At 41.2% G+C, this 27285-nt stretch overlaps 1 protein-coding gene across 2 annotated transcripts in view; it reads left to right on the top strand.

The window, feature by feature from the left end:
• IPMK (inositol polyphosphate multikinase) overlaps nt 1-11606 on the top strand; it is a 38406-nt gene extending 26800 nt beyond the window's left edge. For both annotated transcript variants that reach the window (XM_072930883.1, XM_041717058.2), the window contains 2 exons: nt 5141-5222; nt 6185-11606. In XM_072930883.1, coding sequence (XP_072786984.1) covers nt 5141-5222; nt 6185-6819 — 717 coding nt within the window. In that variant the 3' untranslated portion in view covers nt 6820-11606. The remainder of the gene's footprint in view (nt 1-5140; nt 5223-6184) is intronic.
• The last annotated feature ends 15679 nt before the right edge of the window (nt 11607-27285 follow it).

Below are 27285 nucleotides of genomic sequence, written 5' to 3'. Positions count from 1 at the left end.
ACATGATGTAATGAAGAAGTACAAGAGTTTGGTTTTAATCTCTTCATTTGGTGTTTTTTTTTACCAGGGAGGTGGGCTTGTGTGGTAAATTTTTACAAGGTCAAGAAGGAGAGGGCTAGGAAAAACAGAGGCTGTAGCTATGCTTTTTCTAAAGCATCTATCATATAAGTTGTCATGAAGAAATACAAGCAAAAAAAGTGTTATAGGTGGGGGTTTTACCCCAAAATCTATTTACAATGTATTTTTACCCAAAAGGCTATTGAAACAGCTTTTTCTTATGCGTATAAAATATGTATGGTGTATCCTTAAAAATAGGAGTGTCCTGTCTAGCCCAGCATTAATTTATGTACACAGTTCTGCCATTTGATCTATATTTAGCTTAATACACTGAATAGACGAAATAAACGCATGGAAATACATTTAGGAAGCACAGTTATTTTAATAACATTGTTTAAAAACACAGTTCTGTACTTAGTGGAGGAGTTGCTTTCTTTAACAGATGCCTCTGGATCCCTGGAAGTGTCCAAGGCCGGGCTGTACAGGACATGGAGCAACCTGGTCTAGTCAGACATGTCCCTGCCCATGGCAGGGATTGGAACCTTTTGAAACCAGGTCATTCTGGGATTCTGTCAGAGTGGACACGATTTGTTATGAAAGTAGTTATTTTGCATAGAAGTTGGAAGTCTCAGCTACTGTTGCAATAGCAAAAATACAAATTGTAATGTGGTTTCAGTAGCAGACATGCAAACAGGTAAGAAATCTCTTTGCAGCACAGGCAATGTTGAATGCAGAGCATTCTGCATGCTGTTGAGTACAAGCACAATGTGTGGGCTGTGCTCTCATTTCAGATTCACAGTCCTTTAGGAATCCACAGCTCCCAGATTCTGCAGATTGTCTTTTGTTTCCAGGACATCAGTTGCAATCTCACGTACTCCAAAATATTTCTGAAATGCTATTTTAAAACACAGACTGGTGATTATGTAATTTTACCATTATAATCCATCATTGATTTCTATTGTTTGTGCCTATGAACACGCAGGCAGTAATGTATAATAATCAAAGCTGGTTTTACAAGTGAATTTTCTCATCTATAGCACATGATTCTGCAGGATATTTTCAAATTGACTGTAATTGACTCTATTTTATGAAGTTTTAATGAACTCTTTCTAGTATTGTGGTAATTTTCATAAGCTCTGATCTGCTAGTAACAAGATTTAGGAGAGAAGTCATAAGTATTAAATTTTGCATCTACTGTTCAGATTCTTCTAGAATGAAAAATTATCAGAACTGGGGTTTTTACATTTATAAGTCTAATTCAAGCTTTGATGTTTAAGAAAGCAGGAAGACAAAGCAAAACAAAAAAAAATCCATGAAACAATAAATAAAACCCTATTTTATCTAAGCCAAACAAACAAACCAGAAGTCCTGAAAAAAAAAAAAGTCTTCCAAGCTGGAGCAGGTGGTCTTTTATTACATAAAATAAATTTATTCAAATGAGATGCTTTGTGGAAGTTCTGGGAGTCTAAAATTACTGTATTAAGCTATTTTTAAAATGGTTTATGATTTAATTGCAGTGTTGTAGTTTCTTTTGTTTAGGAGATTAATAGTCTGCTTTTTCACTGGATAACTTTCAGCATAATTTCATTCTACAACTTATTTATCTAAGGACTTGACTAAAACTGTATATTGATGTTAGAGCATTTGGGGGTGCAATTAGTCATATGAAGCACTCAGTCAAAGTAGTCCAAAGGAACAAAGAAGCAAAATGGGCGGAGTAATATCTCAGTATGGAAATGAGGGAGCAAGGCTTCATCCTTCTTGTGCTGAATTTTTAAGGCAGCAGGAATGTATGTACTTTCATCACCTGTGGTCTAGCTACAATAAATAAAGTTTTAAAAAAGTAAAAATTAGGGAACGAGATGTTTAGATGAATGGATTTGGATAATGGGGCATGCTCTCAACACCACTGGTAATGTTAGACATTACTATAAAGCAGAGATATTAAATAAGAGAATGTTTTCTAGCAAAAATTCTCCCTTCACTTTTTTTTCTTCAAATCCTTGCTTTACTTTCTTTTTGAAAAGAAAAAATAAGGCTTGTTGAAACTCTTTAAGTCTTGCACTGTGGCAGGATGAAGGGCCTGCAGAGAAACCTGGGTTACTTGAGCATGAAGGAAACATGCATTTATATTGGGACAGTAGTGGGGTACAGGCAGAAGGTGCCCAGGCACGACTGTGGGTCTTGGCCTGGCACCAGGAGGGTCCCTGCAGAGCTGGGGGTGGATGCTGCTGTTGGATGTGCCTAGATGAGCTGGGGTGGTACCTGCTTAACCCCACCTTCAGCTTGTGGCTCCAGCTTTGGTAGCAGCTGGGTACTGACAGCAGCTCTGATGTTGCTTAGTAAGAACATAGAAAAATGACTCATGAAGCAGGAGGTTTCTTGAAGGCAGTGTTTTGTAGCTCACAGAAGGAGTTTTCTTTGTCTTGCACTCTGCAGGAGACCTGCCAGTGGATACAGAGCAAACACATAACAAGCTGTGGCAGGTGGACAAGAAATGATATTTTCCTGTGTAATAATGTCTTGGCTGCCGTTAAGGTTGCAGATCTGCATTGATTTGTTGTTGTTCTGGCAGAAATGGGCTCGTTCAGACAGCTGCAACAACAGGGATGCAGAAAAAGCTTGGTTCAGAGGCAAAATGTCAGGGTTAATAGCAGGAAGGGTTAAAAGCAGATGGTTGGTGGTGGCCATGTGAACAAAAGCATAGTAGAGCAAGAGGTCTGTCAAATAGGAAGTTGATTTTAGCCTCCTGCTCCTCCAGCACAGCCACCCCTGTGTTTGGCTCGGTGAGGGTGGAGCAAGGATTGGTGAGAGATTGTTCTGTTTGAGCTTGCCTTTCAGCTCCCTTGCTTTGAGAATGGGGTGTAATGTATCTGTATTTGAGTGAGGTTTTCCAGCAATGTTCAAGTAGTCTCCTCCTGCAGTTGTGCAAAGTTTCAGGGTGGTGGTCAGAGATGGTTTTTGTGATTATGCAGTTGTGCTGTCCTTTAATGCCACTGGCTGCAGCCAAGCCTCTTGGTGACCCAGGGCCTTGTGAGTGCACAGGGCAGTTAAACACATACATTGCACTCATCCTGTGGCTCTGGGACTTGGTGCTTTGTCACTGACTGCTTTGTATAGTTAAAAATGTGCTGTTAATGCAGCATGCACGTCTGCCTCGGTGTTTGTAAGCCGTACAGAAAGACATTTGGGGAACGGTTTTGCTCAAATTATGAGAAGAGGTGGGGTGGATTCTTGGGAAACAGCTCGGAAGCACAGGGTCTGATGTGCTGCTCCAGCATTTCTTTGGAAAACAAAATGAGCTTGCAGATCTTAATCATGTTTGAGCTAGTGCCCATGTCAGAAAAACTGCAGCTCCTACAGGAAGAGATAAGGAAGGTTCTGGTAAACAAGATGGTTTGGTACTGCTGCAGTGCTGATGTCTGCAGATAGCTGCCCCTTGTCCAACTACATGAGAACATTTAATATTACTAAAATGAAGGCACAGCTAATGAAAACTTAGATGTAGTCACTAGACTCTTGATTCTCTTTCTAAGCAATATTTTGCTTTATTTAGCTGCCTTTGACTTGTTGCTCTTTAAAAAAATTTGAAACTTTTAGTTTTGTTTTTGAAGGTTTTGGTACCTGAAATGGTTACATAAGTCATCTTTGGGATTCTGTGTCGTATGCTGATACTCCTTTCATGTGCTTTGGAAAAAAACCCCAGCAAAAACTAAATGCAGAAAAATTATTGTTCTTGTGAACCCGACATCACAGTTGTCAGATGCAGTTTTAGAATAACTCATTTCTGCTATGGCCTTCTTCATTTCAAAGTCATGGAGACCAGTTTCTCCAAGTATCATAACAGTGTGAAGTGTTTCTGCTACTGAGTTCAAACATTTAGACTTACAGCTCTTTATATTTTTAGAATAATGAGAACTGTTTACAGCCCCTTCAGTTCATGGTTAGAGACTTAAAATCAGACTTTTGTCAAAATAAAAAGCAATTTGAGACTGTTCTTCTGAGCTGTTTTGCAAAACAGGAGGTGGGGATCTGTGTAATCATACTGGATTTATTGTTTGGATGGGGGAGAGAGATTTCAGGGTGGTGGGCTGTAATGAAAACATGGAAGTGTATTTTCTTTATTTAATGCTCCTATAATATTTCTTTTTATTGCTGTTTCACTCTTGTGGACTTTATTGGTGGCTTCAGCAAGAATAAGGCCCCAGAGGAGGGATGGTTCAGTGGGATCCTCTCTTCCAGTGGTGAAGGGAGGGCAGAGCTGTTCATGGGGTGGATGCCACAGGGATGGGTGGTCTGAACAAGTTCCAAGCACCAAGTTCCTGCCAGAGACAAATGCCTGCTTGGTAACACCATTATTTCTGCAAATAAAAATTGTCTACACTCTCATAAACAAATTATACTTGGGCCTTGCTGCCTCACATTTCTGCTGTGGAAATAATATCAGTGTGAGAGAAAATATGTCTATATGTGAAACAGTTTTGAATTAAGTTCTTAAGCCTGTACAATTCCTGATATGGACAAAACTGTACCCATGTGAGTTGCCTCCCTTTCAGATGAGAGCTGAAGTACTGCTGCTGATGCTGGAACCAGCTTTTGCCTGGCTGCTGCCATTTATTTAGTGCAGCCTATTTGTGCTGACAGTTGCAGATGTGTCATATGGAGCTGGGCCTTGGTGGTCACATGCAGTAATTCTTACTGTTTTGCCTTTGTGCTAAATAGTTTTATGATTTTAAGAATTCAAAATAATTGCATTGAAATTTTTGCTTTGTTGTCTTTCTGATTTAACATCCACTGTAACACAGATAGTTTCAGATCTCAGTTGTGATTTGCAAGGCCTTACAAAAGAGTTTCCTGTAATGGATACATTGCTTTTTGCCACCACCAGGATGTCTGTAGTGCAGGAGAGCTGTAGCTTGGAGCCCAAGGACTGAAGGGAGAGTTTGGGAGAGCACTTTTTTTTGCTGGGTACTGCAAGAAACTTAAAAACTGTGAGGACTAATGTTTTGTGAGGTGTCTGTCTTGCTGTGCAGAAATACTGGTGCTTCAAAATAAATAGGGAGCCCCTTCTTGCCTCTTTCAGGTGTACCACGTGTCTTCAGACAGCTATGAGACACAAAACCAGCACTACGGAAGGAGCTTGACCAAGGAAACAGTCAAGGACGGTGAGTAAGGGAATTGGGGTGCACTTGGATCGTTCCATTTAAATACTGATTTATAGAACTGTGTGGAAAAAGTATTCTGGGTGTTCCCATTTTAAAAGTCCTTTTTTGTCCCCAAAGACCCTCATATGGGTCTTTGGCTGTTCCCTGTAGTATTTCAGCTGCCTCTCAACCTGAAATTAAGTGTGCAGTTGGCTGTAACAGCAGTGTAGAATATAGGAATTTCCTCCTCATGTCTCTTCTACTACTAATTAGGTAGAGAATTCCAGAATTCAACTTCTTTGCAGCTTTGAAACTATAATGAAATAGAAATCTTGTAAAAGTATTGCATGTTTTTATTATAAATACTTTTTCTTTTGTCTCTAGTTGTCTTCTGTGAATATCAGTGTATTTTCTAATAGAAAGCTACTACAAAAGCATCTTTCAATTCAAAGGACTTTATCAGTTGAAGTCAATCCACATGTTGCTCTACATTAACAATTAATAAAAGTGCTGCCATTGTGGGGCTGTTTGGTGATAATGATTGCAGACTTGTTATTAGTTGATGCCTGCTCATCTGTCCCCCAGCAAGGGACAGAAGGTGCACACCCAAACACGCTCATAATAAAAAGCTGCTTGAGCCTGTTTATGCATGGAGAATTTAATGGGTCTCTGCCCAAAACTGTCCAGACACTTGTTCAGCTGCCCTGGGAGCAGGAACCATGTTCTTTTTCTGTTTGCTTGATACATTTACTTCTACTTACAACCCAAGCCCAAGCTGTAGTATTACACAGCAGGTGATGTGACTGAAGATCTCAGAGTTCTTAGGTTTACTTTGGGTTTAGTTAGTAACTGCCTGAAGAGAAACTACCTGAATGGTATCTGTTCCTTCAGTTAAGAACTATTCTCATCCCAAAAGACAAAATAAATCATTTGTGTTCTGTTCAGAAGTGAAAATAATCCCCAAATGTGTGTATTTCTTGCAGGCATCTCAAAGTTTTTCCACAGTGGGTACTGCTTGAGAAAAGATGTGGTAGCTGCCAGCATTCAGAAGGTTGAGAAGATTTTGGAGTGGTTTGAAGGCCAGACACAACTCAACTTCTACGCAAGCTCACTGCTGTTTGTCTATGAAGGTTCATGTCCAGCGACAACCGTGCAGTTGAGTGATGTCACCTTGGCAGAGAAGAGGAGAGTACCCAAAGGCCTGTTATCTGGTGGAGATGTATTGGAGTATAATAATAATATTCATGTAATAAATTCGACAGAGAATGGAAAAATTGAAGCCTCTGTAGGTAAAGGCTTGTCTAAATTTTATGCACTTCACAAAAAGGCGTGCTCGAAGAGGCACCACAGTCAGCTCTCCCTGAAAGTCGAAAACTCAGAGCAAGACAATGTGTGGAAAACCAGCACATGCATCACACAGGAGCACCTGAATGGAAATGTTCTACCCCAACTGGAAAAAGTTTTCTATCACATGCCAGCAGAGACCAAGGAAAGTGCAAATGTCGAGGTCCGAATGATCGATTTTGCTCATGTGTTTCCCAGCAACACAAAGGATGAGGGCTATATTTATGGTCTGAAGAATCTCATCACAGTACTGCAAAATATTTTGGATAACTAAATTCTTTGCTATGTTTTTTATTGGGGGCCAATGATAAAGAGCAACAACATGAAGAATTTCTGCACTTGTAATGCTGTATAACTGGGTTTGTATTGTTCTATATTTTATTTGTCTTTGTACTTTTGGTAGAAGGGTTTAACTTTTTATAATTTCACTCAGGAAAAATATTGATAGTTAATTAGAAAGTGTGAAAGGATGAAGATACTTGAGATAAAGCAGGATAGTTAAATTAATAGAATGAAATGTAGTGGTTGGCTTAAGTCCAAGGACTACCAGGAGCAAGGGTTATGTTAATTCCTCTAATGACTTTAGCATAGATGACATTTTTGCCCATTTAGCCTTGACACTGAGCCACATCTCCATTAAGAGGTGTTTAGAAAATAGACTGAAAGTTGTAAGGTGCAGGATTGATGTCCTCAGTACTGCCCTTGTGTTTACTGTATTTGAATAACTGGAGTAACTCTGCTTGGAGAGAAATCCCATTCTGAGTCAGCAGTCTCACCTGAAGCCAGTGCATCCCAAAGTGCTTTTCCATGTCATGGGACAATATTGTTGTTCTTTCTGCCCTTCCCCCTTCGTGGATGTCGTAGCTGATGTTCACCACAGATGAGCTACCATGTAATTTGTTTTGAGGTGCTAAGAAAATGCTGGAGTACCATACCATAACAGGCTTAAACTGCACAACTTCTAGAGAAACTGTTTGTTTCTAAGAACAAGTGAAAGAAGGCAAATGCAAGATGTTCCAGGAACTGATTTGGTTTAGGAGATTGTCAGTTTGTTAATGGAGTGTCTGATGCTGTGATTAAGGAAAATGTCTCACTCTGTTGTTCTTGTGGCCCTTCTCCAACAACATTGCTTTAAAAAGCAAACCAGTAGAATGGGAAAACAAGTGTTTTGGGTGAGCATGCAGAGCTCTGCTGGCTGTAAGCCACTTGCATTTTTGCAGTGAGTATTTGATGCTTCAGCTGCTGGGGAGCACTGACTGGAACCTCAAGCAATAGAAGGCAGAGGAGCCTCCTGCGAGATCCTTCAGCCTCGGAGCCGCCAGCTGTGCCACCGCTTGTGCCAGTGGAGCTGTGGCTCTCCGTCTCAGGCTGCTGACACATCAAGTTTGTTTAATGACACACAGGCAAGCTGTGTGATTTGAAAGCTGTCCCATTTCCTTCCTTTTCACAAGAAAAAGTCACCATTTGTATGGAATACTTGAGATCAAGATGATTTATCCAAAGCAGTTTTGGTGTGTCTCTTCTGTATGCTGTGTAGGTGGCTGTGCTGCCATGAATATTACAGTGAGCTGTATGAAAAGTGGGAATGGAGGAGTCCTGCCATCCCTAGAGCAAGATTTTAAAGCTTAAAGCCTTTCCAGGACGAAAATGTTTTAGAATGGATTTGGTCATTGGAAACATACATCTTTTTCATGTGGACTTAGTGACCCTGTGGCCTTGCTGCTCTCTCTGTATGATGTTCTGCACTATGCACTCAGCTGTGTACACATCTTGACAAGTTCTTCATTGGACATCTGTTTTTTACATGACAAAGAGATGCATACTTTTTCAAGCAAATACGCTGTTTTAAATAAAGCTGAATTTTTAGCTCTATTTGAGAACTTGGGTTAATTGGGAGAAACAGGGTATTACTACGTGTAGAATTACATGGTTTAAACTTTAGAACTCATATTGGCCAATGCATTCAATAATGAAACCGATCTTTTAGTAACATAATGTTTTAGAAGTATGGAAAAAGGGGCTTGCAGGAAGGGTGAGACCAGTGTGTTAAAAATTTTATGTGAAATACAGTGAAGTCTGAGGGGAAAAGTACCAGGAAGAGAAGAACTTTTTTCCTACCTGGTATTTCTCTTGCACCTTATAGTTAATATATTCCCAACCCTCTGTGAATTAATTTAAGCCATATTCTAGAAAGAGTTTGTGGTTTTGTTTGCTTTGTCACTGGTTTCTGTGTTATGATTTCTGTTGTTCTATCCCTTAAATAGTCAACACTATAGTAGTCCAGACTGGTAGTAGCCTTGTATGATAAAGGTACAAGGTTTTATAGGAAAATATGGACAAAAACATTTTAACATCATAATTTTTGTTCTCTGTAATTCATCTCTTCTGGGTTTTAATCCATTTTGTACCGGAGAAATGAGGCATTTTCCTCAAGTCAGTTATTGGAAAATGATTAGTATGCACTTAGTACCATGCACTCTCCTGTCTCTGCTTTAAGATACATGTCCTCAGTGTTTGAATGCTCTTTAAGTATTGATTGTTTTGTTGGCTATGGCAGTATTTGTAACATGCCTGGAATATTGTCAACCTGTCAGAATATTTTGAATAAAAAAAAAAAATTTATCATGGTTTTTGTACCAGCAGTTATTATGAATGTATTTCTGATAATTTAAAATGTAGCTTGAGAAGTAACAGTATTTTTCATGGGAAATTGTGTAAATAAAGCTTATGTGGAGATGTTTGGGCACAGTACCAGCTGTGAGTTTGAGCCTGCAGTGGCCTTATATTCACACTTCTGTTCTTGCAGATTTTAGGCTCGGTGTGTCTTGTGTCTGAGCCAATTGTTTTCAGTTGCAGTTGGAAATGTATTCACAGAAATGATTAAACAGAATATGTAATTAGAAGATGAAGAGGGAGAGGGGGTCACTGAACTGATGCACTCTCAATGACTGATCTCCCTCCCTCTCAGCAATGCCCCTTTTGTTCTCTGGACAAAGTATACAGGACAGGCAACCACTACATGGAAATCTTCACAGGAATGGTTATAAGGCTTGTAGGTGTTTATGTCCCATAAAACAGCGGGTTGCTGTCCCAGACTAGTGTGGTGTAGCTGGGTGCCAGGTCTGCTGAGGAAACTCATGATTTTAAGCAATAAGAGTTGGGTTTAGCAGAGCCAACTCTCAGAGGAAGAACTCGCGCAGCATTGTCAGTCATGGACTCTGAAAATAGAGGTTTCTGCTTAGGTGGTGTGAGGACTCTGCTTAGGAATACCTAAGGAGAACTTGAGTTGTATAAAGTTTTATGAAAAGCATTTACAAATGTATTTTTGAATATGGGTGAAATTTGTTGCATAAATTGCATTGGAAGTTACTATGCCACTCTAAGATACTTAAAATAATTTAATCAATTTGTTTTATGAACTGAACTGGAGACTTTACTGGTAGTTGTGATTCTGATGAAACTTGCACTGTTTGGTTTTTTTCTACTGTAATGTATAACCAGGTTATTCTTTTCCATAATCTCACAGTTTCATGGAGAACTTTTAAAAGTACTGAGTAGATTAGGAAATCACTATTTTCCATTAATTTAACAGAGTGCATAATGTTCTTCAAATATTTCAGTGCATGTAATATTGTAAGTAATGTTAACATGCTACAGATCTAGAACCCCAGTAAAACTTCCTTACCTGCAGAGAGCTCTTGATGTGATCTGGATTGTGCAGAGTTTAAAATGGGCCTCCTCAGCTGTAAGAGCAGCAGTGGTGAAGGAGTGGTGTCAGCTGTGCAGGAGTGTTCACGTTATGAACCCAAAATCATTGGAGATGATGGAAATTTGTATTTCCTACAGAGCTTATGCCTCATAACTCCTCTTGAAGTGCTGCTTCTGAAAAACACCGTGAGATGCCTCAAATACTGTGGGGATCCACTCTCCCCTGAAAGAGCAGGAGTGGTGTGATGGGCAGCACGACCGAGGGGAGACTGGATTGTAGGCTTTGAATGAGTTCTTTACTCAGGAGTTGCAGAGGACATTCTGGGGGCAAGGTGAGTGACAGCTGAACCGTGTGGAGTTTCCCTTCCCTCACTGCAGCTCAGGAGGAGGTTTGGGTTTAAGGAGGTGGTACAGCAGAGAGCAGTGGGAGTTCCTAAGGAGCCTTGAGCAGGACACTGGGTCTGTGCTGTAGCACAGAGAATGGCTACAGGTGACATCCAAAGGCTGCAGATCTCCAGGTGGCCCACAGAGGAAATGTGTTGTGTTTATTCATTGGGTTAAAAAAGGATGTTATCTGGCAAGTGCATTCATCACCATAGCCACGGGCCAAATCGTGGCTGTTTTTCATGTTCACAGCAATCTAAGTGGAAGCTGCAGTAGCAAATTGTCATTCAAAGGGCAAATATGTTTGAAAGGGGAAAATAAGGGTTGTACCACAGAAAACATGTTTCAGTAAATATCTCTTACTCTGGTCTTGTTTAGTGGAGATAGGCCTTGTGAATTTGGGGTCTAATTTGTTACGTGACGTTTAGTAGCAAAGTCAGAACAAAGGTACTTCAAAACACCTCAGTTTGAATTGTGGACATTGGTTCAAGTAGTTATTTTATTTCATCGGTCACTTTTTAAAAAAGAAAGTAACTTCCAAACACATGTATTGCACCTGACTAAATGAAACTACAGTGCACAAACGCACTTTAATCCTCTGGGAACTGTACTGGAACATAGATGAAACCATGTGAAACTGCACCTGATGCTATGTTGTTAATTGTTTCTGAGATTTAAAGTTCTACATTCATTATGTTGATGAATGAATGTGTCTAGTCTAGTCTCAGTTTCTTTGATCCAAGTGTCTAAAGCTGCCCCTCAATCTCCTCTGAACTGTATGTGTTTGTAATTTCATTTGCTATTTTCTGACATTCCTGGACCACAGGGAGTATTGTTAATATTACCCATGTTTATTTTATAGAACATTGTACTGTGGTATCTACCAACTTTTGTAACTTAATTCTTAGTGATTTAGGGTCATTCTAATAGCTGTATATTTGGCAAATTATTAAAATTTTCTGCAAGTGACTTGCAAGTATAATTGGTTTCTTTTAAATATCAGAAGATTGTTGAGAAAAAGTCTACTTGACTATTACTTGCACTGATGATGAATCCTTCTTTATTTCAATCTTAATTTCTCCTTTTTTCTGTGCACTCTGTAATGGGTTTCTCTTGGGTTTACCAGGTTTGCTTTACCACCATATTTTTGTCACAGCATCCATTGCTGCTGTTTGTTGGGAATACCTGCTGGGTATACAAAAATCATCTCTATAAAATAAAAAAAAAATTCCACAATCCTTCAAGCTCATCCTGGAAAACCCTTAACAGCACTACAAGAGGCTGTATATGTTGTTGATTACACGTCCTTTTGCATCCAACATCAGGACCCAAATTCCAAAAGCATGCAGGAACAGCCTTAGTTAATTTTTAAGTTGGTTTGGTTTGGAGGGGGGGATTATGTTGGGAATTTTTTTTTTTTTTTTTTAATTAATGTTACCTTGCTTGTCTACAAAAAGCTTTCTAAATGTGTTCAGTAATCTTAAGTGCTATCCCACAGCTCTGTGCAGCCTTCCTTCCCATGGTCCAGAATTGGAAGAAATGGGGTGAGGCTGTAGCTAGCAAAATCCACAGTATTGCAACGATTTAGGGGGTTTTGTGCTTTGAATTTAAAAATGCATAATGGCTATGTGCTGAAGAATCTTGTAAAGAAGTCCCCATTTCCTTGTTGGTTTGAAGTGAAGAGGGAATCACACTCCTTGGTTGCCTGCTCACATCACTTGTCAGGGGTATTGGCTGCCTGGGGTTACTGTCCCTGTTCTCTCCTTCCTTGCACACACGTGTGTGTTTGAACAGCTGCACAGTGCAGTGTCTCAGGGAGCTGATGCAGCTGAGAACCAACTCTGTTCGACTAAGAAAATGCCACGTAGAGAGATGTGGAGAGGAGCTGGGGAACTGCACAGAGCCCCCTTACAGGGACATTCCATTAAAGATGTGTAGGTACACGGTTTGTGGTAATTGGGAGTGGGGCTGAGCCTCATCCCTAATGGGCCCCAGCTGTGCAAAGCAGGTGAATGCTATTGAAGGCAATGAGCCATGGAGTGCCCAGGTGCACTGACTCATCCCAGGGGGAGCAGAGGGCTCACAGGTGCTGTGCATTAACCATGAGGGGATAAAAGGGCTGAAGAGCACGAAGGGCAGATGCTTGCCGCCTTCTGAAGTGGTGTGGTTGCTCTGTGTGAGCAGCTTCCTGAAGCCTTCTGATGAGGTAAGGTGTTACTGTGTGTGGGGGAATGTGTAAAGCCTTCTGAAATGGTATGGTGATACTCTGTTTTGTGGCTGTCTCACCTGTGGCAAGAGTGGACGTGGAGCTGAGGCTGTCAGGACATGGCCCTGTGTTACAAGCAAACCTACTGTTCCCTTAGTGCAGAGACCTACTCTGAGTCTTTGCTGGCGGAGCTCTTAGGTTTGTGTTCCACTGCCTCTGTGCACAGCGTGACAGATGCCAAATGTTACAGTCCTGCCTATCTGACACTTAAATTACTAATTTTCTGCCCTCCTGGCTTCCTCATTTTGTCTTGTTTTTAGGGAAAGAAGTGCTTCCTCTGTGTGGAGGAAAGACTGGGGCTGTGGGAGGGGAATGGGTGTTAAAGAATCCTTTCAGTGCAGGTAGTTCAAGGGGAGCTGCAGGTTGAGCTCTGGGGGAGCCTGGGGCCAGGGGCTGTGACCTGCTGACCCTCTGTGAAATGAGGGGTCTGGGGACCTGTGGCCCTGCTAGGGGACCGGGCACTCGGAGACACAGCAGGAGCAGAGGACCCCTGACTTTGGTGCTCAGACTGTGAGGGGATAAAAGCCAAGGGGTTCCTTTTCTGGGGTGCTGCCTCCTTGAAGGAACCAGCTGGAGTTATTTAGTTATTTGAGTCATTGTACCAAGATTAAATTATTTTGAGAATTTGAATGTCTGAGACTCTGCCATGGAAAACCTGGGTCTGAGCCCAGTGTGAGTGTGGGGTGCAGCTGTGAAGGGGCTTTGGTCCAGCTCAGGTGGTTCAAGAGTGACAGACTGCTCCTGGATGCTCAGACAGGGAAGTTTCCTTAACAATAGTGTGTCTAGAGAGCCATTTAAGAGTCTCACCTTCAATATCATACATTTCTCTTATCTCCTGTTGCTGCTCTGCTGTTTTTGCTTTTACTTTTCATTCTTGCAATCCACAAATGTAGACTTCCTCTAAATGTAACTGTAGTTTGTGGTTTAGGCCAGCACAAGATCTGAAGCTAAATATAATCTAGAATAAGAACTGTAAAATACCTGTCATAGACACATTTTCCCCTGGCCAGCTCTACACTTTCTTTGACCTTGAAGAGAGCAAATAAATCCACCTGTGTTGGGTAGTGTATCTGAAGGGCAGCCAATTGCCTGTTGCCCTGGATGGCGGCAGTAAAGGATTGGTGTCAGCACAACTTTTTGGTTGATAAAGCGTAAGGAGGACCAGAGTTCAGCCCATTTTTCCACAGCTATATAAACTGCAATGTGACTGGCAATAAAAACTTAATTTTGTAGCAGTTTCAGTGGATATAAATTGGGCCAGCAGATGGGAAGCTGTCAAACAGGTACCATGCCCAAGTCCTAATTTTGCAAAATTACTTCTCAAAAGAAAGAAACAAACCAGGAATAGCTACAAAGAAAACAGTCTAATGCAGCTCTTCCCCTGCACTTCCCCTCAGTCAGGACTCCTACAGAATTTGACCTACAGACTGGAACCGTTGTAATTTAATTAGCTGGAACTTGCAGCTTCTTCTTGGAAGCTTTTTGGGTCCATTTTAAACATTGGTACCCCAACATTTGGAACAAGGAGGCTACAAGTCTCTTCCCTGGAATGGTGATGTCTTCCTGGAGGCTGATAACCAGCCAGGCTTTGTCACAGCTCAGCTTCCTCATCCACTTGCTTGGGGCACGACCAGAAGCACCAATGTATTAACACTATTAAAACTCTGCCTGGAGAAGTAAAATGATGAATTGTTTGATTTTCAAAGGCTGGTGTGCCTCTAGGAAAATAGCAAAGATACAGGAGTCCTGAGTACGCCCTTGATTTGCACTTCTTTATTGAGTCTTTTTTCACTTCAAAGGCTTCCACCTCACCTGGTACCTGTGCAAAGCAGCTGTGCTGTGTTAGAGCATTCAGCAGGACAGCCAGGGAAGCCTGAGAAGTGAACCAGGAGGTATTTATAATTAAAACTTTATTGCCACGAGGAAAGAAATGTTCCACTTTTAGTCCTCAATTATGGTAGCTTTGCTTAAATGAAAATATCTACATAGAACCCAAGGCAGAATGGACAATCAATTAAAGGGCAGGGAGAGAGAACCAGGCCGAAGAAGAGGAATTAATTTGCAGGAAATTGGGCATTCTCACTTAAAGAAAAGTGCATAGAAATAAAATAAGTTTAACACAAAAAATAAAGTTTCTACATAGCAATATAGTACAGCAGCATAACAGTGTAGTAACAGAAATTCTGGTCCTATTTTGGCTCAATGCCTCTCAGCTTGTCTGGTTCCAGCATTTCCAGTGACCCTTTTGAGATTCTTTTCTTGCTTCAGGTTTTTATTTCCTCTTTCCCCGTGTTCCTTTCAGCAGGAGCTAAATTCGCCACCAGCAGATACTGCTGAATTCTACCACTGGCACATTCTTTCCAAACATGTTACCAGCTATTCAGGCTTGTGCAACCCTAAACATGGGAAATATATAATGCAGCTTTCTTACACACACAGAAGAATTGGGGGTTTTGGGCAGACACTGTCTTCTGCATTTTTCCTGCCTGCCAGAGTAGTGGGGAGGCTTTGGAGCCTCCCAGGTTCTCTTGCACTTTCTGGCACTGCTGCTAGTGGTGATTTATCCTTTTTCTATTTTTTTTTTCCTCACTCAGGTGCATGAGCTGGGCTCTGCATCCTTCAGGAGCCTTTTGAAAATGCTGTGTATTTGTGTTTTAACTGTGGGATGTCTTCAGGTGAGATATCTTAAAATCAGTGTTCCAATTACCTGGGGAGGAAAGGACAACACTTGTCAGTCCTTTGTACAGCATTTAGGTTAAAGTGGAGATTTGCTTAAATAAGGCTAAAATTTTGGCTTGTCAAGAGTATTTGGTGGAGCTCCCGTGGTGCCAGACATACTGTGTGTGTTGTGTACAAACAGGTGAGGACAATGGGAGTTTGCTGAGTGGGCTGCTGAAAACCTCCCCAGATAGACAACAATATTATAGATAACAACTGCTGAAAACCTCCCTGAATTTCTCTCCCTCGATGGGAGATCTTGTTTTCTTTGGAGGCAGCAGCTGAGATACTGCCAACAATGAGAGCTGCTCTGCCTCAATAAATGCTGGAGACAGTGCATTAAACCTGACCAAGACAGGTTTGCTACTGCTTATCTGTTGGCTTTATAAATGTCTATTATAGAAACCAATCTATACATCTTTACCAGATGTGCCAAAGTAATAGAGCTCTTCTATCAGGAGATTTGAGATAAATACTCTTTGGACTAATTATTAATTACTACTGATATGCAGGAGCACTTTCCCAGGGGTGCATGCTTAGTGCAATGTGTGATTGACAGATATTAATAAGGTGCTTTGGTCCCAGCAGTGAAATCTGGGGCAGTGGGAGTCTTTACTGTCACAGTGGCTGGGAAAATTCCTTTTTCCTGGTGAAAATTTGAGGGAGTTACTCACAGCTCCACCAGCACTTACAGCAGCAGAAACTCTGGAGGGAGCTGTAAGCTCAGTGTTTCAGCACAGCTGCTTTTTATTATTTTATTTTCCTCTCAGCCAAAATGAAACTTTAAAGAGGTGGCATGTTGGGCATTTGAAGGTAGATAGATTCTTTCAGTGATTAAAAATGAAATAGTTTTACTTAGCCCTGCACCTATAAGCCTCAAATGTAGTTACTGAAGTCTCTGAACTCAGTCTTCACCTGTGCCTTTACTGGTCAAGCTTTAGTGGTTTTCATCAGTGTAGGAGACCACCTCTGTTTTCTGTGCAGGCTGTCAGTTTCCCCTGGAACAGAGAAAAAAGGGGATTGATAAAACTACAAAATATAGACAGTGGGTGTGGTTTCTTTTTTTTTTTTTTGTAATGGATTGTCGTGGCCTTTGAGCACTACTGGTGTTTTAGAGATGGTGATTAGGGGAGGGGATGGTTAAATTTAAAACCTGAGATGTTAAAAACCAAAACTGACCAAAGTTTGCACTTAGCTACCTGTGCAAAGTTTTGCAATGCTTATTAACTATGTATTTGGAGGCTTTTTTTGTTGTTGATGGGAAAATTACTGCTGAGAAGTTACCAATCTCAAAGATGAACTAAAAAGCACTGAAAAAAGACTTGTCAGAGGCTGACCTGGAGGTTGCGGAGCTCTCCTTTCAGATGAGGATTGTTCCCAGGCCTGGGGGCCGCTGGCTCTGTGTGCTGGTGATAGGAAATCAGAAAGATGTGTGCTTATGTCTTTACAAACAATTCTGTGGGTGAGGGTATGGGTGTTAATGTCTTTGAAATTTGTCTTAATATTGCTACCAACTTCAAGCCACAGGTTTGTTAGAGAACCCAGACAGTTTAAATCCTGAAACAGACAAATGGGTCTGCACAAGCCTGAGTTTCTGAACTTTGGAAGGAAATTGCATATTTAAGGGGGAATATGTGCTAGGAAGTTCGGGAAGGCTGTACTTTCCTAACACCTCAGCTAGGGAAAGGAAGAGGGCAACGTGCAGCCGGGAGTTCAGGGTAAAAGGGACTGAGTCCTCCCAAACCTCGAGGACTCCTCTGTCTCCTTTATGGACACATAGCGTGATTTTCCGTACACCTGCAGCTTTGCTGGAACAAAGGCAGAGAGCGCACCGCGGCACACGGAGGGTTTGTTTTAGCCCTTGGAGCCCTGTCGGAATCTGTGGTATTGATGATTCTGGGATTGTAGAAAGTGTCTGTCTTTCAGCCCCGCTGCCAAAGCAGAAGCCATAATTCGTCTGTGCTGGTTTCAAGGTTGTTTATTCTGTTTATCTCTAACATGTTCTGCTGCCCTGCCGCAGCTCTGTCCTGCAGGGCAGCGTGTGGGGCTCTGCCCTCAGTGGGATGGTACAAACATTAAATACCACAAACTACCTGTGCTGTATTTACAATAATGTGCCAATATCTGTCACCTACGTTGAACAGTGTGTCCCCAGCCTAAACCAACAGAAAAATGCCAACACTACAGTGAAACATGGAGAGCATGAAGAAGTAGAAAAAGGACAAGACACACCCAATTTCCTCCATCTTGTCCCCTTTGAACCCCTAATCTAAAAACCTAAAATTTTACTTTTGCACTCGTGCCACACTTAGTTATTACTCATATCAAACACTCAGAGCTGGTAATTCATCCTATAAGATTGAAAACTCTTTTCCATGGACAGAGATCACAGACAGTGTCTCTGGGGGCTCTGTCCAGGGGGGTTCCTGACCCCTGCCAGGGTCTCAGACCTGCCAGGGCAGCCAGAGGGAAGCTCTGGATTCCCACAGAGCCGGGCCCATGAGGCGTTTGTTTTCCCCTAGGCTGAGGGGAGCTGCAGAATGACAGGAGGGGCTCTCTGGGGACACATACAGGGTTTTGTTGGCCAGAACTCCCTTGTGTTGCTTGCTTTGCTGTTTTGAAAATGCAAAAAATGTAGATACTGCCTTCATCTGAGCTGGGATCTGCTTTGAAGTCCCGGAGCGCGATTCTGTCCCAGCGCTGCCCCGGGAGGATGCTGCGGCTCAGCCGGTGCCATGAGGGCTCAGACCCTGCGGGTGCAGTTTGTGGTAAATGGAGCAAGGCTGCAGCCCAGCCTCATCCCCAATGGACACAGCTGTGAAAAGCAAGTGTGAAAAACAAGGTAAAATTTTAAAAAAAAATTAAAATTTAAAAATTTTACTTTCCTGGTAAAATTAAAAAAGTTTAATAAAAAGGAGGAGAGAGAAATAAAGCAAAGGGTTAAAAATGGTGAGGTGTGTCTTTGCACTCAGCCCCTTAAATACCCTTTCTCTTATGCCTGTTGCATATTCATAGATCCTTATGCATAATAAGCCTTTCCCCAGACTAGTTTACATGTTCCAAGAATTGTTCAGCATCTCTTCTCCTTGGATCTGCCTTTTCGGAGCATGCAGATTCCTTGGTTGTGGTTTTAGTCCATTCTTGCCACTTCTGGGTTTTGGGCCTTGGTCCACCCTGACCTCAGACAATGAGTGCTGATAGTCGGCAGATCTGTAGCAGGTGTCCCCTTCATGTGTTTATTGGATTTCACCACCATGTCTAAACTTAATTAACAACAGAAATAAAAGCCATATCTTTATAACGAAGTTACTTTACCACTACACATATAATATCCATTTTAGTATTTACGGAAAGCCAACATTATAACATGTATCTACAACAAAAGCAATGAGCTGTGCAGTGCTGAGGTGTACTCATCAGTCACGAAAAGGTAGAGAGGGCACACATGTGCAATGCAGGAACAATGAGAGGAATAAAAAGACTGGGCTAAAGAATAAGAAGGGAGACACTTGCAGCCTTCTGAAGTGGTATGTGGCTTATGCTGCAACAAAATCCTGGCTTTGATCTGGCTGGGCTTGCCTGCACTTTGTCACCTCCTTCCTGGCTATTCCTGTAGGAACCTGCAGAGGAAGGTCAAGCACAGGCCAAATTAGGATTTAGGACTGTGAGCAAGCTGCTGCCTGCTTTTATGCTGAAACAATGTCAGGTGAGACAGCATCTTGTAAAAGCAAAGATTTCCACTTACTGGTGGTACTGCAGCTCCTTTGTAGTGCATGACTATGAAACGATGCTTCTGCTCTCTGCCAAAATGGGAAAAGTCCTGACTAGTAAAATTTTATTTTAGTGTTGTCTCAATGCAAGTTCTCTTTTTGGATTAGAAATCGGATTCTCTTTTTAGTACTTCTGCAGTGCATGTTCAATGCTGACAAGCTGTGGTGTAGCACTAGATGTCAGTAGTGCTTTGCCAGTGTCTGTATCAACCCTTGCAGGTTTTATTTGCTGCTGGCTTTTGGCACATGATGCTCTTTCCTTATTCCATATTCTCAAGAATAAATGCATACAAATACACTGTCCTTCAAAACTATATTTTCTCAGACTTTGCTGTCCTTGGTAAATAACTGTCTTAGGTCACCATCTTTCAAACATAACCTGTTTTTTCACATTTCCCTCGATCATGCATGGGCTATTAAGTTCTCACTGTATAAAAGTTGCATCTGGCAAATAGCACTCTTGTCACAAGCCCAGACTGGTAGGACTGAAGGGGAGGGAGGTTTTGGGATATGGCTCAGGATGGGGAGGGCTTTGTGGATATGACTGAGGAAGTAGAGAAGCTGGTAGGTTAAATACGTTAATCAAAGTGTGGTACACAGGGAGTAACCTGGTTGGTAGTGTTATTTCTGTTTATGGTAAAAGCATTGTATGGTTTGAGTTTAACTAGGTCTTATAGGGGAAGGTGAACTCAGAAGTATTATCCATAGTTGGAAACTGCTTTTGAACTCATGATAGCAAGTTCTTTAGTCCTTGTTTTGAAACATTATAAGAATTGGATCTGATCAGAGCCTTAAGGCTTTTATAAACATCTCTGGGTTGTTTGGACACCTTGTGCCTGATGATGTCCCCCAAAGCCTACCTGATGTTGTGCAATAGGAGATAATATTGGTCTCTGTCTGAGTTGAGCCAGTGATTCAGGCAGAAGTCTTGACTGTTTCTTCCTTGTAGAAGAACTAATTCCTTAGAGTCCTGCTTCCTCTTAGTAGCACTGAACAAAAAGTACTTTGAGGCCTTCTAACTGCTCAACAAATAGTTGAGTTATTGCTTCCTCACAACAGAAGCACCATTTTGTTAATTTTTTCAACTTTTACAGAAACGGGGTAACTGAGAAGCATTTTAGAAGATTTTATTCTATTATTAGTCTCAATGAATAATGAAACACAAGAAATATAAAATTCAGCATTATTCCATCAGAAATGAACCTATTTCCGACTTATGATACCTTATAAATGTTTTTCAACCTATTAACTTTTACCACACAATACTACTATTACTGCTAATACTAATCACCTATATTTTTTCCCCATGTAGTCCTACTACAATACATCTTTCACAGTTCTAATTCTCTAAAATATCTAGTCTTTTTTAAAAAGCCATATTTTAAAATGTGTTAAAACTTATTTCTAATTGACTCTCTTTCAACAATATCATCTCTGTTCTATAACCTTAACTCAACACACTTTATTTTAATGTTTATCTACAAATGTACAAGACTATATGAACTTTCTGTCAAATTAAAAAAAATTATTTACAAATCTATTTCTCACATCTGGGTCTAAGAACTCTGGTTTAGCTGCTTGCCTTTGTTAAACTTAGGCTAGACCACTGCCAGCAAGGTGCTTTAATTTATCACACTTGAGGAAAGCTAACATGTAAAGCCAATTATGATGGCATAATTGCTTGAAAGACACAGATTTTTATGCTAAAAATTCTATAAAGCAGAAAGTACATTTTCTTAGTGATCCTCAGCTGTTTCCTAGTTCATAATTCTTAGTAAAAAAATATTATGGCTAATGTTGTGACAGAAGCTGGATAATACAGCCACTTTCCAATCCCTGCAAATGTTCATCGTCAGATTGGTCAGGACTTGGAGCAACCTGGTCTAGGTGTTCCTGCCCATGGCAGGGGAGTTGGAATGGGATGGTGTTCAAGTTCTCTCCCAACCCAAACCATTCTGGGATTCTATGATTCATGCTTCTTTTTCCTAAGAAATATTTAATAGATTAACATCAAACTTCTAAGCCCAAATTTCTGTTATTGGAAGAGCTTTTGGAGATTGTGGTTGTTTCTCAGGGATATGTTGTTGTCAAATTTCAACCTGTATCAAAAAGTTGTGCTGTTTGACTTCAGAATGGAGTTTAAAATCTAAGTGTGTTTAATGTTTAGTCTTATTTTCTTCTCTCAAAGTCACTGTAGCCTCTCTGGACAGTTGCTGCCCTTGGGTGGTTGGATGCTGGGTGTTGTTCTGATCCCAGCTGCATCTCTTAGACACAGCACTTTCACAGTGTGGGGGAGAGATGTAAACTTGGGAAAAAAGGGAAATTGTATAGAGGGAGTTGGCTTAAGCTTATCAAATATACCAGTCTGTGACTGAGATTCCTTCTCAGACACAGACTGACATTTTGAACATTTCTAATTTTCCCTATATACCAAGGGCACTAATCTTTACAATAATCTGTGCATGCATTTGATTTAATGAGATGGAAGGGCTTTCTTAATTTCTCCTAATACAAAAGCTGAGAATTTAACATGAAATAGATGGCAGGTTTGGGGCAAAGAATGTCTTTTACACCAAGTTCAGTGAAACTGGAGAGTTTGTTCCTACTGGGAGCTGTAAGAGTTTGTGTGCTGGAAAAGGGAATAAAAATTGATGTTGAAGATGGATCAGGGTCAAGAAATCCAGGTACTGCTGATCCACAGAGCAGGGATGGTGTGCAAAAGCCTTAGCAGAGACTGTACGTGGGGAGAAGCAGATACTTCTCTGGTTTGTGGAGGGGTATCGTGCCTGGGACAGCAGGCAGCAGGTCCCTCTGCCCTACCACCAGTCTTGCTTTCTATCTTTATGTAGAGAAACAATCAAGGTTTTGTGAGAATAAGTACCTGGGAAGATATTTCTGTTGACAAAAACATTTCTATGATAGAAATAATCTTTAAAATGCACAGGGAAGCTGTAGAGGATGTGATAGAAGAGACACTCTTTGGTGCTGTTTTTGTTAATCTGGAGGCAGTGTTCTGGATGTAAATAATTACTTTTTTGAAAAGCATTCTGCTGTACCAGAGAGGGAATTCAGAGCAGCAGTAGATTTTTGGAAGAGGCTTGATGGTGTGGTGTCTACAGGAAAGGGTGGTGAACCAACCTAAGTGTTCCTGCAGCCAGGAGAACTATGAGGCTGTACTAAGTTTAAGTTTCCAAATTAATTCCTGCATGTGAATGTAAGTATGGAAAGGCTCACTCAGAAATGATGCTGTTTTTAACATCTGCTAATTGCTGGATAAGAGTGAAGAAGATTAGAGCCTTTGCTACATTCAAGCCTTCCTCTCTGTAGTGATATACTGGCATAACTAAACTTGAAGACTTTTATGTTATAGAAAAAACAAAACTACCTATTGCATCAGAAGTGGCTTTTGAAAAGAAAAATTTTCAAGGCTGATTTGTTGTAACTTAAAAAGCAGAAAATACCTGAGGATAAGGAGCAAAGCAAGTGTATGAGCTGCTATGAAAAGCAAAATGAAATCTGAGTTCCCTGATACAGAGATTTCTAACTTGAAAAGAATGTTTTATTTGGAACAAAGGGAACAGAACCAGCATGGTATGGGCATCTCCTGCAGTCAGACATGCATCCATGTCCTGGTGGTGATGTGGGCCAGGTGGAGCTTCCTTACCTGGAACAAACACTTGTGCAGGGTGTTGCTTCAGTAAGGGCCATGTGATTTGGGCACAGTGATCTCCCAGCCTCTGTGAAGTTCATATTGTACCAAGACACGTATTTACCTTCAGCTTGGAGAAAATGGGCCCAGAAAAAACTAACACAATTTCTTGTACTAAGACTAAAGATGCTCACCCAGCAGCTTGTGGTCATGTGTGACCAGCCCATACCTGCTGTGGCAGCCTGAGATTTTAAAGCTGTTTTACTGCTGGGGTCTTTCTGTACAGCAGAACAGGCCTTCCATAAAACACAGAGCAGGTTTTCTGACAGCCACTGTAGGAAATATCACCAGGAAACGTAGCCTGAGGGTCTGAGTACTCTGGGAGATTCTCATATCAATGTTCTTTGTAGAATAAAGCTACTGGTTTTGGCTCTTGACTCTGCTCATGTTCATTAGGCAGATTTTGTGCCTTGAAATGTGTACTGTTGAATCAGAGAAAAGTAAGAAATGTTAATCGGGCAAACCTGTGAGGACTGCAAAAAAAGAAAAAAAAAGTAAAACTGGTAAAAGCAGAAAAACAGTGCTGAGGTGGGGGAGTTTTAGGCTGCTGTTTCTGAGCTGGTCAGGCTCTGGACAGTGAGGAACAGCTGAGAAATGGGATCAGCAGTGAAGCAGCTGGGGATGCCAGTATGGAAATCCCTCTGCAGAGTCCCTGACAGAGGGTGTGCAGGGGTGACAGTGGTTGGAAACATAACTCAGTCCAAGAGGGAGGATTAAAATAAAGTATTTGGAGCTCTGAGCAAGGGAGAAAAACAACCTTTTCCCCTATCTCCTGGGAAACTTGATTTCATTTCCAGCTTTCCATGAATAGCCTGGGAGATTTGACTGTGCTGGAGCTGTCGGGCACGTGGGGCTGATTAGCAGAAAAGTGCAGCTCTGTGTCTGCCCTTGTGGGCTTAACCTCCTTAGCTGGAGTCAGTCTGTGTGGCAGTGTGTTAAGGAGAGGCTGTGCACAGCATCCTTTGGTGGGCTTGCTTTTTCTTGTTGTCCTGCCTTTTTAAATCCACATGAAATGTGGGTAGCAGTCTGTAAGAGGAAACTTTTAAGATTGTGACTTGAACTTCTCAGTAAGTTTATATCTTCACTGTCTGCATCAAGTTGCTTTTCATTGTAGTGGCGGGCACTTGGCTTTTCATAGTGTAAGGAGGCAAGTTACTGGTATTGCTCTGCAGCCCCTCATAGTAAAAGTTCTCTGAATGCTTTACAAGCATCACCACAAACACTGATATATATTAGTTATTTCTAAAGCAAGTGTGTGTTGTGTTGTTCACTTAAATACATCGTGACCTTTATGACAAAATAATTTTTTTGTGGGAGCCCCTTTTGGAGAAGAGCAAATGCATAGTGTTTAACAACAGCTGTTCCTCCTGTCCTTGGAGCTGGGTCCAAAACCAACTTGCTGTGCCAGCAGCCTGCTCTGTGTGCTGGGCCACTGAACACTTCTTTTTCCTCACAGTATTCCTGCATGCCTCTGCAGCTCCTGTTGAATTACTGGGTGAGCCGTTGCCATGTTCTGATGGTCCTCATTCAGCAAAATGTTTTTGAAGCAGCAAGAGCATATATGCTTTCCTTTACTTACTGTGGAAACGCTGCTCTTGAACCTATTTAGATGATCTTTTGGGTCCCTCTGTCTGGAAAAGCAATAATTTTGGGATGAACGGTGGGCAATATGTGGGGTTTGGGTGTTTTTGAACACAGCTCTTTCCATATGTAACTACTCTTAAGCAAATTTAGCCACTGACAGCCTGTGCAAGGTTCAGGAGAAGCAGCCAATGCCCTGGAGATGTCTCTCTCTGGCACAGGAGAGTGGCCTTGCAATGCCCCCAGAGCTTTCCCTAGTGTCTATTTATTGTAATAATACTAACTTTTTATCATTTTATTGATAGCAAGTAAGAATTCAGTCTTTGAAAAAAAAAAAAAAGAAAAATATCTAGAATTCTAGACAGATTCCCTAAAATATTTTTGGTTCAAGGAATATGAAACCTCAAACTGCCACATATTTAACACAGAATACTGGAAAAGGTTAATAAGATTTCAACAGTACAATTTGGGTTTGCTTCATTGCTCAAGTGACCTCGAAGCATACTTACACCAAGTGTTCACCAGACAGCTTTACGAGGTTATCTAGGTAAATGCAAACTGAAAGGCATTAATCAGACCAAGACAGTGAGGAATATATTTATCAGCAGCTCCTGCCTTATTTCAGTAGAGGTTTTCCCAATTTGCCATGCTAATAGACTAGATACTGGTTTCCTTAACAAAGCCAGTTGAGTTGGTATTCTAACTCTTTCCAAGTGAGACAGTGCACATATTCACTATTCCTCTTGGTAGTAATATGGGATCCCGTTTGTACATAAAGTGCAGAGAGATGATTAATTCCAAATTTATGGAGTGGCTGTTTAGTGAGAGAAGCAAAATCAGTGTTCCCTCTAACCAGTGTTTATTATAAATCTGAGTCTCTCAACAGCAGTAACAAAATGCTGGAAGTGCTTCCTGAACAGCACTCTGTTAGCTGTATGTTTTGAGAGAGACATTATACCACATCCCAGTCCATAACTGGGGATAGGTATTCAGTTTATGGAATTTCCTGAATGAATCTCTCTCTGCTTCCAAAGCCACAAGGGTAAAAGTCTTCCCAGAGACACAAATCTGTGCCCTCTAGTGAAGTTTTCTACAAGGGTGCTTATATACTTCAGATGCTGTTGTGTTTGACCAAGGTTTGTGTTGTCCTAGAAGCTGTTTAGGTGTGGAGAATTCCTAAATCCTGCAAGGAAACCTTAGTGATTTGTAGCTGCTGGATAGCAAAAGTCATGGCCAAAACCAGTGCTGGAATGCAGTAGTAAGTGTTTGAGAGCAATAGCACCTCAGGGCTGCCATTAACAAGTAAAAAGGGTCATTAGGTGGCAGATTCACCCTATGCCCTTACATGTAAAGAGAGGCTGTTACAGTGCAAGGTTTTCCTTCTCTGGATTCCACAGGCCAAATTAATTGCTTTTCAGCCACCTCTGTACTATGTATGAGCATGCTCAAGGATCGGATTAATTCCTGGGGCATTGAACAAGTCTGGGTATTTTTTGGAGCAAGCTTATGGAGAGGGAAAAGCTGTGTCTGCCACCTGGTGTACCTCTGGGGACCTGTTGGGTTTGAAACTGTGGGTGTTACCCGCTGGTTTCCTTTGCTTTTTGAAGTGGGCAGTAGTGAATAAGAACTGGCTGCTGTGGCTCTGGGTGTTTAGAGGAATAAAGAATTACAAGGAAAAAGAATGACAAGTCAGAACCTTGCAGACAAACCTGCATTGTTCCTTAAAACCTGGGTACTTATTATAGCTGCTTCTGAGTATGTGCTGCTGTCTGTGTCTCAGAGCACCTCATGTTAGCTACTGAAAATAATGATATTGCAGAAACTGCATTTGTTGTTCTGGCAAACTTCTTGCTGAAAGATGAACAACTATAATTAAGTACTTAAAGGTAGGAGTAAGTCCAATGTTTGTATAGATACATAAAGTATGGTAACTTTCCAAGGAAAAATACTGCTATAATACTGCTGTAATAGCTTGAACAAATTAATATTGACTATGGCTTCTCTAACAACCCTGTAGAGAGCTCACCCAAAACCCTAACTGCAAAAATTGTCAAAGGAATAAGAATTCCATTGTTCTGAAAGTTCACCATTGGACAGGAGGATTTGTAAATGCTGTTCCATAAGCATATATCTTCTCTGGTCTTACAGCTTGAGTCAGTTATTCCCAATGTCTTAGGGAGTATCTGAGTACTTTTCTTTGCATGAGGGTTTCAGTTTTTTTCTGCATATCCTGAAGTCTGACTGAGTTTGAGTGGAAGTTGTGGAGTCTCCCTCCCACATGTTGAAGCTGAGAATAGGTGAAGAAATTGTCACTGCATGCATTAGGAGTCATGCTTGTATCAGAAAGCGTAATTTTTATAGTAATAGAAAGATTTGCATTTGTGTGCAGATGTAGGCTGGAAGGGTTGTGTTTGGGTAAAGTTAATCAGCTGCAGAGAACTTGCTTGAGACCTATTGCCCTTTGCCCTCTGACTCCTGTCTACCTCCTCATCTTTCTCCATGTTATTTCTTTTTCCCTTTGGACTACTTTGATTTCTTTCAAAAACCTTCAGGTGACTTCTTTTAACACTGCTATGAGCAGTGTCCACCTTTTGGAGGGGTTTA

The sequence above is a fragment of the Taeniopygia guttata genome, chromosome 6 (assembly GCF_048771995.1).
Source record: "Taeniopygia guttata chromosome 6, bTaeGut7.mat, whole genome shotgun sequence".
NCBI lineage: Eukaryota > Metazoa > Chordata > Aves > Passeriformes > Estrildidae > Taeniopygia > Taeniopygia guttata.
This window is presented reverse-complemented; position numbering and strand designations above follow the sequence as displayed.